Below are 16,670 nucleotides of genomic sequence, written 5' to 3'. Positions count from 1 at the left end.
CCCCAACAAAAAAATAAAACCTATTTGGTCCATAAGTGCACACTCTATAGGCAGCATGGTTTAGAAAAGAGAATGCTAACATCCAGCCTGTGTGTGTGTGTGTGTGTGTTGATCATACAGATGGAAATGAACGACACAGTCAGAACACTCATCAACATTGAACAATTTTGTCTCCACTATGACCATTTCCAATTCCCCTAATATTAAAATCTTAGTGATTTCGAACTGGTTTGATTGTCAGGGGAAAGCTTGTTTAACACAGTTGCTAGGCAACTGAGAGAGGAGACTTTTCTGTAGCTGTGAATGAGTCAACTGAATTAGCTATCTTGAATGTGTAACCTATAGTTAAGCAGCAGTGGATGGACACAGTGAGCATGGATACAATACATGAACACCTCCTTCAGTGCTGGTGATTTAATAAAAGATTAGAATTACACTAAAGTTACATTTAGTATCACCACTACACAATTGTGTTCAACTATATTGTGAACTATTGTGAACTTCAGTTGGCAGAGCATAAAGAATATCATACCACTGAACAGTCAGTGTGGTCCGTGAGCTAGTAGGAGATCAAGTGCACTGTTAATGTTAGCTAATTAGCTAGCTTGGGTTACAGTGGTCTTTTTCTGTTCTAAAAGTGTGGATAATTAGAGAAGTGAGACTGATCTTGAACAGTAAAGAAGTAAAGTTCAGCAGCAATTCGTAAAAGTCAGTGTAGCTTCCTAAATACCTAGATTAATATTCATGACTTTGCATTACAGTGCTAACTGCACATGAAGGTAGACAGCTGCACCCAATCTGAACATACAATCAAAAATTCAATATAAGAAATTGAGCAAAGCATTCACCAACATCTTCCTCTCAAGCAGTGCTCACACAAGGCATGATGGTGATGATAATGTTTTATCAGTCTCCAGCTGATGTGAGTTAGCTAGCTTTTGTCCTACTGGTAAAGTCCAGTGTGAACACTAAGTACCAAGAAATTTTTTTTTTTCATGTTTGATCTGATTATGGCACTATACATCTAACTTACTCTGCCAGAATGATGCAAAAACCATTAAGATGGCTGAGAGGACTTAAAAGGAAGTGAGGGGAAGTGTTCAGGTGTCATTGTGTTTCACAGAGCGACCGAGAAGCTGTTATATTTACAGAGCTATAAGGAACTACATTACTGCACACCAAAAACACACAGTAATCACAGTAATATGTGTGTGTGTGTGTGTGTGTGTGTGAGTGTGTGTGTGTGTGTGTGACATACATACATACAAGAACACTAGAGCTGCACCGTCTCAAACTAACACCGAACACCTGAGACAAGACATCATGAGTGGATTGGTCCTAATTAATACAGAAATATTTCTTGCCTATTTTTATAATTAGTAATTATATTTATATTGTTATTTACATTATATTACACTTTGGTGAATAGAAGGTGCCTGAAAGGGACAGAGCTAGAAAATGATGACATCACACTTGTTTACCTTCTAGATTCCAAGTGTTTCAGTGTGAAATATTTAAAATGCTATACAGATCATTACAGGAACAGTTTAATTTCTTTTATGATGAATAAAAGTAAATAAATATTTGTTCCTGATATTTGATGTTCTCTCACTCACTACAGCTGCTGAACAAGTTCATTTGCATTCTATAGTATAGGTTTAGTGTGTATTCTTCATTAACAGTGAACATTAACAGTTTAGATCATCTAAACTTGCTTTGATGGCCTACAACCCTTTAGATATTAGTGTGAAGCTTGTGTCTTAGTGTATCAGAATCCTTCTGTGATGCTAGTGCAGCTGTGTCTAATTTTCCTGACTTAAAGGAGGCAGTGTTTGTGGCCCCTAAATCAGAGGTTGTGGTAGATTTAGCAAGTCCTGGTGAAACTGAAGGTAGGTTTGAAGAAGGTGCTGGAGACTGTAGAGATGGGCAGAGGGCAGAAGAAGGCTGTGGAGATTGGAGGGTGGATGGAGGCTGAATGGATGAAACTGGTGCTGGAATTTGGGATGCTTTGGGGATTTGAAGTGTAGAAGAAGCTTTTTGTGTTAGGAATGGAAGAGAGGAAGATGGAGTTTGTTTGAGAGTTTGGGTTTGGACTAGAGTTGGATTTTGGGATGTAGTGTCAGTAGAATGCTGAGTTTGAGTAGTGGTTGAAATTAGAAGAGAATTCAGGGTTTGAGTCATACTGGGAGATGCAGTTTGGCTTTGCATCAGCACTTGGGTCTGGCTTTGAGTAAGTGGAGACCTGGCTGTATTTTCTTGAGCTGACATTTGTGTGGCATTGATTGGAGATGGTGGTATACCCCTGCTTTGAATTTGCAGAGTGGCTGAAGTCTGGGACACAACTGAAACAGATGGTTGAGTTTGAGGTGTAACCTGGCTTAGAGTTTGGGCCGTGGTGGCAGTTTGAGTTTGTGTCTGGGTTTGAACTGGGCTTTGGGTGGGTGGCGAGCGGGCTGGAGAAAGTACATTTGGCATCTGCACAGAAGTTACAGTTTGAATCTGATTTGTTATTTGGGTCTGGATTGTTGAGCTTGTTGGAGTCTGAGCTGGTGTGTTTGTTCTGGTTTGAGTGGGAACTGGGATTGGGGGTAGGGCTTGAGTGGGTGTTGGGGTACGAGTATGTGATGGAGTTGTAGATGGAGTGAAGGATAATGGAGAAGGTGGAGGAGGAGTCTGAGAAAGTTTTGAACGAGGACTCTGAGGCTGAGAAGGCGAAGTGGGTGAGGGCTTACTATTCTGAGTTTGGGGTGGTACCAAGGGAGTGGGATTAGAATACGAGGGCATATCCAAAGTGGAAAAAGTAGGGGAAGGGGACTGTGGATGGGTAGGTTTTGGATGCTGGGATTGGGGCATCAGTGGGGAAAAAGTTGCAGGACCTGAGGCTGGAGAGACATGAGCTGAAGAGAAAGAAGCATGTGTTTTTGCAGGGGAAGAGCTAGTGGGAGAGGGTGTGGCATGTGTGGCTGATTGTGCATGTGTGCGTGGAGATGGGAGGGGCAAAGATGTCTGTGCAGGTGTTTTCTGCACCTGTGGATTGTTAGAGCTAAGCACTCCTGCACTACCCCCCAATACAAATTGAGCTTGTGACATTACAAAAGGAGCAGGAAGTAAGTTGCCCCCAGAAGCTTTTCTATGGAGAGGTGGGTGTGGCCAACCACGATGGAGAAGGGTGGGCTGAGAGGCAGAAAGCAAACGGGCTTCCTGAGTCAGACGACCCAACGAGGGGAGGCCCTGAGTGCTCCCACCTCCAACATGACGCATCAGAGCTTCTTTGGCTCCAGCGTAATGAGGCATGGCTTTCTGGAAAGGTAATGTATTAGCCCCTCCTCCTGCCATAACACTTGGTTCTGGCTGAAGGCGGGGGTTGTGCAGCGTCCTGGTGGCCTGCAAAGGGGCAGGGACTGATGACATGGGAGTGCAAGGTGCTTTTGTGACTCCTGCTCCACCGATAATCGGTAGCCCTGCTGCAGAAGGAGAAGGAGTTAAATTATTGGAAGTGTGGCCTCCACGGGGGGTGATGATAGCACTAAGGGACTGGCGAGGTGGAAGAATAGGACCACGTGGAGGTGAGAGGGGGCAAGAGGAAGGAGAGGGGCAAACAGGTATAGAGGTGGGACAAATTGAGAGGGTGGAGGGAAAAAACATGCCCTGCTGTTGCTGTTGCTGCTGGAGAAGAGTAATGGCAACATTCGAGGCAGCTGCTGCAGTATGTAAGGGGGCATGGACTAATGGAGCCCAGATCACTGGCCGTGGGTGCGAGGACACTCCCCCAGCAACAGTCCCTCCTGTACCCCCAATCCAGTTACCAGTAGCAACATCCTGCATGGCTGGCATGCTGTCGTGTTTGACAATCTGCTGTACTAAAATGCTGTCACAGGATCCAGCACATCCACGGCCACTGCTGGCTCCACCGGGCCCGGGCCCAGGCCCGGGCCCACCCCCACGACCCAGAGTGCTGCTCGCCACAGAGCCACCCTGAGATGTCTTTCGCAAGAGGATGGAGTTCTTCTTACCTGGTGCACACAAATGAATATTGAATTATTATTATTATTATTATTATTATTATTATTATTATTATTATGTGACATGAAGCTGAAACAATGAGGTACAAACGTATGATGTATGGACATTAGGTGGAAGTAAACAAATATAAATAAATGATGAAATGCACAATGATAAAATAGCTCATGTTTTCATCATAGCGTATTAAATAAAATAAAAGTTACCAATGCGGTTTAATCGGTCAGCTGCGACTGTTTCAAATGCTCGTCTCATCATCGGGTGTTCCTCCAGAACTTCGTTAAAACTGTCCACACTCAGAGAGTAAAGACGACAGTATGTATCAGCTCTCACACTCGCTGTCCTCCTTCCACGGGTTAACAGACAGATCTCTACAACAGACACACACACAGACAAAATTCATAACATCTGCTCATACACCCAATTTTTGTGTCCCTCCAGCAAATCATCCATCTATTGATCTGTACAAGTTTTCTATCTATCTATCTATCTATCTATCTATCTATCTATCTATCTATCTATCTATCTATCTATCTATCTATCTATCTGTCTGTGTGTTATATGTAATTATAGATAATTCTGTAACACTGTAAGTAGCTGCCAGTTATCTCAGAATCTATAATATATATTATTATATTCTGTAAAATAAATGTGTTCACCTCCAAAGTATGATCCATCACTGAGTTTGGTCTCCTTGTTTCCCCTGGTGAGGACGCTCACTCGGCCGTGCTGAATAAAGTACATCTTTCGACCAACGGTCCCCTCACGAATGATGAAGTCACTAGGCTGAAATACTTCAAAGCGCAATTTAGTGAGGACTGCAGTCACAAAGTTTGGATCCGCGTTTGCAAACAGAGGCATGTTAGCCACCAAACTGCGGCAGTTAAAGCTCACAATTTCCTGTTTAGAGAGGAAAAACAACAACTCAGGGTCCAAAAAGTGAAAGCATTGGATGTGTGTTAGAGAGAGAGAGAGAGAGAGAAATAGAGAGAGAGACTGACCTCCTTTAGTGGGTCACTCAGTTCCCCCAGGATGTTCTCCTCGTCAAACATTTTGCCCTGATAGCGATGTTCATAATACTCGTGGATCTTCTGTCTCACATCAGCTGGAAGTTTATGAAAGGACATGTACTGTTCCACCTGCTTATACTGTAACACACACATACACATGTTTTTCAGTCAAAATATTAATCACTGGGTCATTATGAAACATACAGGAATAACTCATTATTTTAGCCTTAACAAATATTCAGTAACCTCCCTCGTTGTGATTAAGAAGAAAAAATTCTTCACCCCTCCATCCACTGCCACCTTTATCCCCTCATCAACCCATCCGTGTATTCCTCCATCAATGCTAACACCCAGCCCACCATCCATCCTCACATCCATGTCCACATCCAAATTTATCCTTCCCCTATCTGGACTTCCATCCAGCTCAACAATCCTTCATTCTGTCATCCAGTCCTCTATCCTTCCTTCCATTCATCTCCACATCGAAAGCACAACTGTCCATCCACTTAGCTATGATCCCTCCCTCTATTCCAGAGGTGTCCAATTTTATCCAGAAAGGGTCAGTGTGAGTGCAGCTTTTATGAGTTCCACCTTAGTTCTCTAATTCTTTTATTCATTAACCCGCTTTTTCATGATCAGTAATTCAAGCAAACATCTGTCCTATCCAACCACCTATTTTTTCATCTATCTATGTATCCATTAGACTATTAAACCATTAAAACTGTTTAATCCATTTATCTAATTCCAAACCTGTCCATCCATCTATCTACTGTCTAATGGCAACACGTTACATAGTTGTCTATCTATTAATTCATCCACTCAGTTGTTTATGTCTAACCCTAGCCCTAAACCTATTCTTTTTATATATTCTAATTTTTTATTGTTATATTTATTTTACATTCTCAAAATAAGATTTTTTTTTATATGATATATAAGGGGAGCTTCTGGGACTGGACTCTGTCCCCGTGCCTCCTCCGCTCCATTGGGGGTTAATTTCCCCCAACCCTAACCCCTAATCCCTAAACACAAAATATTTGTCTTTTTTATCCAACCATGTTTAGTTTCCTTCATCTACCCATTTGTCATTGTAACCCAAATGTGGAGTATTCCTTCCTCCATTCATACCTTTTCCTGATACTGTCTCCGTGAGGAATCCAGTGATTGAATAAGAGCAGTGGCATGGCCGATGAACATGGCGTAACACGTTGCTCCCACGATCATACTAAGCATTGTTAGCCAAACATCAGTCATTCCCTCCGGAGCCTGAGCACCATAGCCGATACACAGCATGTGACTCATTGCCTTAAACAGAGCATATGAGTACTGCACACCCCATGAGTCGTTCTGCACAGTGAACAGACAGACAGACGGTAAGACAAGCAGAAAAATACAGACAGAATGTGAGATAGAGAGAAACAGAAAAAAGTAATGACTATCAATAACTCAGTTCAAATAGAATCAAATATTTAATTTGGAGATGGCTAATCAAATTATAAGCTAACTGTCAGCTAATGATTTACTCTATAATCTATCAGTCAATTCTCTCTGTCTCTCCTTCTCTCTCTCTTTATCTCTCTCTCTCTTTATGTATGTGTCTGAGAATTTCTGGACATCTCCTACCTGGCAACCGTTTCTATGGCAATCTATGTTGTAAACCCTGCCCTGGCATGAATCAGCAACAGCATTGTCTTGTGTGTGTGTGTGTGTGTGTTAGTGTGTGTGTGTATGTGTGTGTGTGTAAAAGAGAGACATTTCAAACTGGATAAATATTTAATAAATTACACTTTCATTTAGCTTCCATACTCAAACCAATTAACAACTCATACACACTCACCACCATGTTGTTCTTGTAGACCCAGCAATCATGTGGGAAGTCCTGCAGCATGGGGACCAGGAACTGCAGACAGCCATCCCAGTGACACAGCAACAACATCATCCCAATGAGATTAACTATCCGCACCATTGCACTAGCCAGGTCATACGTCATGTGGAAGATCTGATATAATCAAAACATGCACACACACACACACACAGTGAGATTATATAGTGTGGTTTTAGAGAGTTTGATTATAGATTGTGTAATTAAAGTGTGTGTTTGTGTTTGTTATTACATGCAGTATGATATTCACATTAAACTTTAGCACATTACATTTACTGCTTTCCTCATTAACATGACTTTGCAGATTTTAGACCAGCATTAGTCTTTTAAATTTAACCTTTAATCTCCAATTCTTCTTTACACTAACAATTCAATTCAAAATATTTTATTTGTATAGTGCTTTTGACAATTTACAGTTCTTGCTAAGCAGCTTTGCAGAAATATAAAAATGTATCAAATTTCTATTTATCCCTAATGAGAAACTCAGAGGAGACAGTCGTGAGGAAAAACTCCCTGAGAAGATACGAGCAAAAAACCTTTAGAGGACCCAGATTTAAAAGGGACCCCATCCCCATCTGATTGACACCAGAGAGAGCGGGATTATAAACGATTTACTCTCTATACACTATATAGTCAAGTGCAATTGTGTAATTAGGGGCTAACTCAATGTATCAAATATCAGATATCACAGATGTTTTACCGTTTAAAACACACTGCATTAATAAACACACACTGCATTAACAAACACCCACATTATTCAGTGTTAAATCTAAGATCATACAGAATATCTAAGATCCTGAAACAATTCCATACTTAATATATAACTAACATTGCATTAATCCACACAATGCAGTAGTGTGTTTGTATGAGATTAAACACCACATTAGTGGAAAAAACACTCCCACCTCAACAAGCGAATTATAAAGTGGTTTCCCCAATACACACCATTACCACAACAATAGCCCTGATGATCACAGCCTAACTCTGGTTATCAGATCGTATTTTATAGAAGATATTTAACCAACACAACAGTTCATTGTTTCTTATGATGCCAGTTATTGATCAGTCATGTGACTGTACAGGCCTTCATGTGATCTGCACTGTACAAGGTTTTATTTCTCATGTAGCATTGGTTGATGTTTATATAGTCTGTCTATATCTTTATATGGTTAAATAGCTATATAGTTAAATAGTTAATTTTCTGACTATTACATGTACCACCCAATGTATACACTGCATCTGTCTCAGAAGTGAGAGTTTAATTGTGCTGGTCTTAAACAACCTGCCTTTTTTCAGGATATAAAAACAAGGTGTTGACATTGGATCTAACCTACCTACAGGGGTTAAGACAATTATTGGAGAGACACAGATGGCTTGATAGATATTCGCAGGTCAGGGTTTCTAAAGTAATTTTGTTTTTAAGACTCCCCTGAATAAGTGTTATCCCAGGCCTTATCTTAAACGTGATTCAGGAGCAGTGCAGTGATGATCACATTTTGTCTCCTCCACACAAAGCTGTAATAATAAAACAAACTGAAACACATTAACAAATAGGAAAAGAGGCAACGCGGTAACAACCTGATTAGCAGCCATGATAAACCAAGTCAAATCAATGGCCATGGGCAGGTCCGTGCTACGCCAAACAAAAGAGTAAAAAATCAGGCAGGTGAAAGTTTTGGTTTGGATGTCAATACTATATTTTATATGTTTACATGTACAGGTGGGGACACAAAATGTGCCATATCCTCTGACCAATGTTATTAAGGTTTGGGACAGAATGCTAGTTAGACCTGGTTTCTGTGGACATCCCAAATCTTGAAGAGAAGAGAGAGAATATCTGGGATTCTAGTATTTCAATGAGTCAGAAATTCAGTTGATGAATTTTGGCATCTTTCCACTTGTGAAGGACTCAGAGAAGAACCAGCTTTGCTGCCAGTCCCTAATGAACAGATGGACAGCCCAAGTGATAAGAGAAGCTCCAAGGACAGCTGAAATGTTGTCTGAGCATTTTTCTGTGAAAGATGGATGGGGAATTTTAGCAATGAATAATGCAAGTCTACATTAAGATGGCTATACTGGTGCCATCTATACTATGATGGCATATATGTATCATGGGTTTTCAACTTTATAAACGTATGCCATTATTGTGTGTATACCTGAGAGAGAAAGAGAGAGAGAGAGAGAGAGAGAGAGAGAGAGAATGAAGGAGAGAGAGAGAGGTCTGGGATCTGGCAAATTAGATGCCGGGGGAAGGATTTATGTTAAAACATTTGGGTTATCCATTGTTGATGATGGAGTTAGAATTCATTCTTTGATGCCCCTAAAAGTGATATGATATAATTATGGGGTAGACTTTCCACAGAATAGATAATCCGTTGGATACAGAAAGTAAGAAGTAAAGTGGTGTAATGTAATGGGGTGTAATGTAATGGGGTGTAATGTAATAGTGTAAGGTAATGGGATGTGATGTAATGGTGTAATGATGTAATGCAATGGTGTCATGTAATGGTGTCATGTAATGGTGTCATGTAATGGTCGAATGGTGTCATGTAATGGTATAATGGTGTAATGTAATGGTGTAATGTAATGGTGTAATGTAATGGTGTAATGATGTAATGTAATGGTGTATTGGTGTAATGTAATGGTGTAATTGTGTCATGTAATGGTGTAATGTAACAGTGTATTGGTGTAATGTAATGGTGTAATGGTGTCATGTAATGGTGTAATTGTGTCATGTAATGGTGTAATTGTGTCATGTAATGGTGTAATGTAACGGTGTATTGGTGTAATGTAATGGTGTAATGGTGTCATGTAATGGTGTAATTGTGTCATGTAATTGTGTCATGTAATGGTGTATTGGTGTAATGTAATGGTGTAATGGTGTAATGTAATGGTGTCATGTAATGGTGTAATTGTGTAATGTAATGGTGTATTGGTGTAATGTAATGGTGTCATTGTGTCATGTAATGGTGTAATGTAATGGTGTATTGGTGTAATGTAATGGTGTAATGGTGTAATGTAATGGTGTAATGGTGTCTTGTAATGGTGTAATGTAATGGTGTATTGGTGTAATGTAATGGTGTATTGTTGTAATGTAATGGTGTAATTGTGTCATGTAATGGTGTAATGTAATGGTGTATTGGTGTAATGTAATGGTGTAATTGTGTCATGTAATGGTTTCATGTAATGGTGTAATGGTGTAATGTAATGGTGTATTGGTGTAATGTAATTGTGTAATGGTGTCATGTAATGGTGTAATTGTGTCATGTAATGGTGTAATGTGTATGCCATTATGCCATTATGTGTATTGGTGTAATGTAATGGTGTAATGGTGTCATGTAATGGTGTAATGTAATGGTGTCATGTAATGGTGTAATGTAATGGTGTATTAGTGTAATGTAATGGTGTAATTGTGTCATGTAATGGTGTAATGTAATGGTGTATTGGTGTAATGTAATGGTGTAATGGTGTAATGTAATGGTGTCATGTAATGGTGTAATTGTGTAATGTAATGGTGTATTGGTGTAATGTAATGGTGTAATGGTGTTATGTAATGGTGTAATTGTGTCATGTAATGGTGTAATGTAATGGTATATTGGTGTAATGTAATGGTGTAATGGTGTCATGTAATGGTGTAATTGTGTCATGTAATGGTGTAATGTAATGGTGTATTGGTGTAATGTAATGGTATAATGTGTCATGTAATGGTATAATGGTTTAATGTAATGGTGTAATGTGATGGTATAGTGGTGTAATGTAATGGTGTCATGTAATGGTGTAATGGTGTCATGTAATGTTAAGGTTGTAAAGGAAAAACAGTTTCAGTGTTAAAAGCTCTGAGAAGTTCTGGTAGGTTCTAAGAAACACTGAGAAACACTGAGCAGTATATATCCTTCAAGTTGTACAGTAATAGAACTGATGAAGTGACCACATGGAGGTGTGAACTGACTGACTGGCCCTGTGCTATGAATGTGACTGATAGACATTTAATACAGTCAGCAGATTTAGAGACTTTTAGAGATTTAGAGGGTGCACTCTAGGTGATTTGAGATGAGAATATTGTTGAAAAAAGAGGAGGAGAGGAGGAGGAGATCAATCACATGCCTTTCAATAATCATATGGCTTTAAAAAGGCTTTTCTTCTTTGAGGAAATGCTTCAGCACCTGAGTGATCTCTTGTGAAGGTCATTTCTGATCATTCACACAGGACAACTAGAACTAACACTGCATCTGCAGGACTTTACAGCTACTGTACCTGCATGTGCGTCCTCTGCCACATTATCTAGATTCTAGATAGGTTCTAGATTATTAGATTAGCCTTCAAGGCCATGACACAGTGGTTGATTATCTCCACAATGGACAGACTTAGCTTTTCTTCTAGACTGGTCTAAATGTTTATCACTAGAAAACCCAGGTAAAGAATCCAGTCAGTTTTTGCTCATCCTTGTTGCCTCTGGCTTGTACAGCACATACTGTACACTATATGGCCAAAAGTCTCTTTACCACAAAATCTGAAGCACACAATTATATAAAATGTCTCTGTGCTCAAAGCAGCTCCATGAAGACATCATATAAAGGTAAAGGTTGGAGTGAAGAACTCGAGTGTCCTGCACAGAGCACTGACTCAACCCCACTGAACACCACTGGGATCAACTGGAACTGCAGTCTCCTCAACATCCCAACATCAGAGTCTGATCTCACTAATGCTCTTGTAGCTGAATGATCACTAATACTCACAGACTCAATCCAACATCTAGTGGAGAACCTTCCAGAAGAGAAGAGTGGAGCTGATTAAAAAGCAGAGGAAATCAATCCGGAATGAGTTTAGGGGAGCAGAAACTTTATAAAGTGTATGACACCATCTGTGGGTGGAGCCTTAGAGGCTCAGTTTGTAGATGTTACTGATGATGCTAATGATCTCACCTCCTCCCATTGGTGGATGTATCGGATGAGACGAGACAGTCGGAGCAGGCGCAGCAGGCTCAGGATTTTTGTGAAACGAACAATGCGCAGAGCTCGAGCTGTCCGATACACCTGAAACACAAATTCATACATCATTAAGGTCACATGACGCTCACTAAAGTCATCACAGCTCACTTAAAATCAGGTAAGAGATCATAAAATCATTTAGTAATGTGTGTGTGAACCTCAGAATCTAGGCGCTCCTCCAGGTCCACCATGAGGAAGATGTAGTCAACAGGGATGGAGGAGATGAAGTCAACGGCAAACCAGCTCTTTAGGTAGTTGTGTCGGATGGCTTTGGGGTCGAGCACGATTTCAGTGCTGTCCTCCTTCATGATGCCTGTCCTGAAGTTCAGAACTAGGTCCACCAGGAACATTGTGTCTGACACCACATTAAAAATGATCCATGGTGGTGTGTTCTCATCCTTAAAGAATGTGATTCCCACTGGAAGGATGATTAAGTTACCCATCATCAGCAGAAGCATCAGTAGATCCCAATAAAACCTGAAGATAGAGAGAATCAAGTCAATGTGCTGCATAGTTAAATTCAACATTTTCTACTTGCGGCTTTTCCCGTTGGGGTCACCACAGTGAATCATGTGTTTCCGCCTACAGTAATTCTATCCTCTGCATCCTCTACTCTTGCACCAGTTACCTTCATATCCTCTTTTAACACATCCATATATCTTCTCTTTGTCCTTCTTCTTGACTTCTTACCTGGTAGCTCCATCTCCAACATCCTTCTACCAATATAACCATCTCCCTCCTCTGTACATGTCCAAACCATCTCAATCTATCCTCTCTGACCTCGTCCCCAAAACAGCCAACCTGAGCTGTCCCGCTGATGTGCTCGTTCCTAATCCTGTCCATCCTCTTCACTCCTAAAGAGAACCTCAACATCCTCATCTCTGCTACCTCTATCTCTGCCTCATGCCTTTTCCTCACTGCACAGTTAAATTCAACAAAATTACATTCAAATCAAAGCTAAAATATATTCATAAAGCACCAATGTAAATGAGGACACCGCCACAATCAACAAGTCTAGAGCTTCTTGCTACTAATCTGTATGCCACCGCAACCCTTAAAATACACTTGAAGAAAGCTATTTCAGACATTCAAACTTGTTGTGACCTTGAGACTGTTTGAATCAATTCCAAAATCTAATCACTTCATCTGATATAATCAGATGATACATCTCATACATCTCATACATCTCATACAAAATCATACCCTACATCACAGCCCAACCTTTTCATTATTAGGTCAGAGCCAAGAGCTTTTTTCTTACAGAGCCGAACAGTTAGTGTTCAGGACTCAGACAGAGTCTCAGTGTTTATATCCAGGCTGAAAACACATTCTGGGTTAATGAACATAGAGTGTTTGTGTTCTATACTTCTGTGAAGTCTTCATGTCTGTGTCACTTTCTGACTCTCCCTTTTAGTTATGATGTCATAGCTAGTCTTACTGGAGTACCCGTCTGTACTTTGTACCTGATGTACACTTTAACCATTACAGGACGAGAGAATACCTATTAATCCGTGTTCTTTTTCTCTCCAACAAGCAGAACTGTCACCTTCTACCTAAAGGAAATATGGAGATTGGTGGAATTTGGCAGAAGAACAGCCATGAAAAGGTGTGTCACACGTTTTCTTTTCTCATCATTGAGATCTCAACCTACAAAATACAAGAAAAAGCCTGTGTGTGTATGTGAGTGTGTGTGTGTATTAGTTACTGATGAAAAAAATGTAATATTTTGTATAATTCTTGGCTCTTACCATTTAATTAATATTTCAGCAGCACAGTGAGTGTAATTTCCTGTATTCTTCTTTTGATCTTCATTCTAATGTTAAAGACTTGAAAAAATCTCCACGAAAACTTTGACACTGTGCCGTTCACCTATTCGCTGCTCATTAGCATTCGCTACTGCAGATTTTAATCAACACATGAAATGAGCTTTAACTCAACAGGCAGAAGTGAACAGTTTTGCTGGTAACAGCCCAAGGTCACTGAGCCCCGTGTTGCTGTGCAGACTCTCTGTAATGTGCAGACTGGTAACTCATAAAGAAAACGCACTTTGTCACATGGCCGCATTCTTTCGCATTTGTGTAGTTCCTGACAGCACTACAGCTGCTGATTTGACACTGCTACAACATACTGTATACAGTCACAGAGAATGACAAACATAATTATTCTTAAAAAAAAAAAAGGCCACACCACTTACTCCTACTTACAGGTTCTACTCCAGTCCAGGTTTATTCAGTACAGTAGGTAACTGTCTCTATGCTGGGTGACATCCCAGTTGTGGTTATTTATGTTGATTGTATTTTCATACATGGGATGACAGGTGAACTTCATGACAAGCAAATCAATAATCTTTGCTGCCCTATCCAGTTATCAGCTGTAACTCAATACCAACAAACTTCTGCTCTCTGTGCAGCTATATGAACGTGGTGTCTCAGTTGTCAGCAGATGCCATCGTTCCATTCCAGTCTAATGTGGATGCCATTCTACAATTTCTGTATCCTGCTTGCCTCTTTCCTTTGCATGACAGGCTACTACTTTTTTTAGTAGTTCCTCCTCCGGAGCCCCATTGTAGACGCATCAGATATGTGCTAAAATTGTGGGCACAGCTTTCCTACCTCCCAGTGTTGCTGATTTCAGCCCTACCCTCTTCACTTCATATCTCAGTCACAGCTCCTCTCAGGGACGATGACCAAGGAGGACAGAACATCATACAAAGGCTATGCACATGCCTCCAAGGCACATTCCTACTGCAAGTGTTTTTAAAGACCCAGTTCTTTCTCAGCATTCCGCACTTTCATTCACAATAGCTTGCCTAACAAGGTCCCAGATTAGCTGGCTGCACAAACTAGAAGACAGAATCAAGTCTGCTTCATACCTGTGATGCTGGATGCCATGACCTCTCTGTAAAAACAGATTTTGGAAACATTTTAAACATTCATGAATCTAAGGTCATCATAATCACCCACTCCATGTGTAAGACATCAATGAGGCATTCATTGTAAATGTGATTAGAAATAAAAAATCTCTTAATGGCACAAACACTAAACTGAGAGAACCCATAGTACACTTGGGATGTCTAAATCATTTATCATTCATCTGTATGAGTAACAACATGAACCCATCTCCGTAAAAAGCTTTACATCAGACTCTAAATGTAAAGCATCAGCTTTGAAATCTTGTCATTGTTATTCTAGATTTTGATATTTCTGTAATGCTGCTTGGAGAGAATGGTGATTGTTAAAAACGTTATACAAATAAAATTGAACTGAATTTGCCTACAGATGATGAGGTTTTAAGAGGAATGTGGTGTACATGAACTTGTAAATTTTAAATATGATATACTTGATCACGTCTAGCTAAAGAACAAAGCTAAATTCTATTAGCTTTTCATACGGCCCAGAGATTCCTATGCACATGTGCAACACACACACACACTTTGTCTCTCCTTCGTTTCTGTCTCTACTGTCTCTTTATCTGTGTTTTCTTGAATATTTTTCTGTCACTCTCATCCACCAGCTAGTACAGATTCACTCATTCATCTCTTTCTACACCTTTCACTTACACCATCCCCCAATTAATAATTCTCTCTTCCTCCATTACTATTACACTTTTTACTCCTCCAGTGAGCTCAGCTTAATTCACGCTCCACACTGATCTCTCTGTTTCTGTCACACGATTCATTGAGAAGCCCCCAGTTCTTACTTTCCTCTCTACTCACTATTCTATTTGTACCTGATTATCCCTCCATCCAGCAGTATGTGTCTCTAATTCATCTCACACTCATCCCTCCCCTTTCCTGTGTCCCCTGTACCTGAAGTCACTGTATGGGTGGATGATCCACACGCCGGCACTTTTCAGTCGTTCCTGTTCAAGGGCAACGGCTTTGTGGGATCCAAACATGCGCAGTGAGAACTTGTTGACTCCGGGCTGTAACATGGCACCAAGCTGCCGCTGCATAAATGTTGACTGGTTTGAGTAGCTGTAATATTCTTCTCCATCCAGTCCAGGAACAATGTCTGGACTTCCAGCCGCCATTGTCATGGTAGTGGTTGGTTCTGCCCCGGCTGTGACTCCGCCTCCAGCAGCTACTACAACCACACCAGTGCAGGAGGATGAGGTGGATGCGAGGGCAGCACGGGACGCAGCAAACCCTACGGTACGTGGCCCGGAAGCACATTGTGCAGTGCCAGGCGGCCCGGGTGTGGTGGGCGTACCTGCTGCCGTGCCAGACCGAAGCGAACTAGTACCATCTCGTGTCGAGCTCATGACAGATGGGCGTCGTCTGGGGGCCACTTCACCATCCAGAGATGCCTGAGAGAGACGGAAACCTGGGGACGGCAGACTCCCTTTGCTGCGCCGCTTGGTGTCTCCATTACGCAGGGGCCGAGAGTCCGATGATGCCCCGCCCACCGCTCCATCCATGGTGCGTGAGGTCACACACACACACACACACACTGACCTGTTACTGTCTCACTTAAACTATAACACACACAGACACACAGACAGAGAGAGACAATGAAGTATCAGGACACACAAGAACGTGGCCTCGCGTGCGTGCACTTTAGAAAAGTGAAAGTCGCTCGCTTCTTTCATCGGGTGTTCAGTGCGCGCGCTGACTCCCATCCGTCCTCCATGCTGCTCACCTCAACGCCCTTGGAGCGTCATTCAGCCGCGCGCGTGTTCCTTTTTGTCCTTCAGCGCAGACGTTCTATCATCCTCATCCTCATCTCCGTGCCTTCGTGGGGTCATCAGCAGAGAAAGCCCCCTGTGTTACCA

At 41.2% G+C, this 16,670-nt stretch overlaps 1 protein-coding gene across 1 annotated transcript in view; it reads right to left on the bottom strand.

The window, feature by feature from the left end:
- LOC132846286 (potassium/sodium hyperpolarization-activated cyclic nucleotide-gated channel 3) overlaps window positions 1–16,670 on the bottom strand; it is a 17,559-nt gene continuing 889 nt past the window's right edge. Inside the window, exons 1-10 of the mRNA XM_060870941.1 lie at window positions 16,538–16,670; window positions 15,706–16,373; window positions 12,056–12,374; window positions 11,832–11,942; window positions 6,865–7,026; window positions 6,156–6,374; window positions 5,022–5,168; window positions 4,680–4,920; window positions 4,227–4,391; window positions 1–4,013 (exon numbers count right to left, since the gene is read on the bottom strand). The exon at window positions 16,538–16,670 is cut by the window's right edge and continues 889 nt beyond it. Of these exons, the coding sequence (XP_060726924.1) occupies window positions 1,735–4,013; window positions 4,227–4,391; window positions 4,680–4,920; window positions 5,022–5,168; window positions 6,156–6,374; window positions 6,865–7,026; window positions 11,832–11,942; window positions 12,056–12,374; window positions 15,706–16,316 (4,254 nt within the window). The 5' untranslated portion in view covers window positions 16,317–16,373; window positions 16,538–16,670 and the 3' untranslated portion in view covers window positions 1–1,734. The remainder of the gene's footprint in view (window positions 4,014–4,226; window positions 4,392–4,679; window positions 4,921–5,021; window positions 5,169–6,155; window positions 6,375–6,864; window positions 7,027–11,831; window positions 11,943–12,055; window positions 12,375–15,705; window positions 16,374–16,537) is intronic.

Source organism: Tachysurus vachellii, chromosome 5 (assembly GCF_030014155.1).
Source record: "Tachysurus vachellii isolate PV-2020 chromosome 5, HZAU_Pvac_v1, whole genome shotgun sequence".
Taxonomy (NCBI): Eukaryota; Metazoa; Chordata; class Actinopteri; order Siluriformes; family Bagridae; genus Tachysurus; species Tachysurus vachellii.
This window is presented reverse-complemented; position numbering and strand designations above follow the sequence as displayed.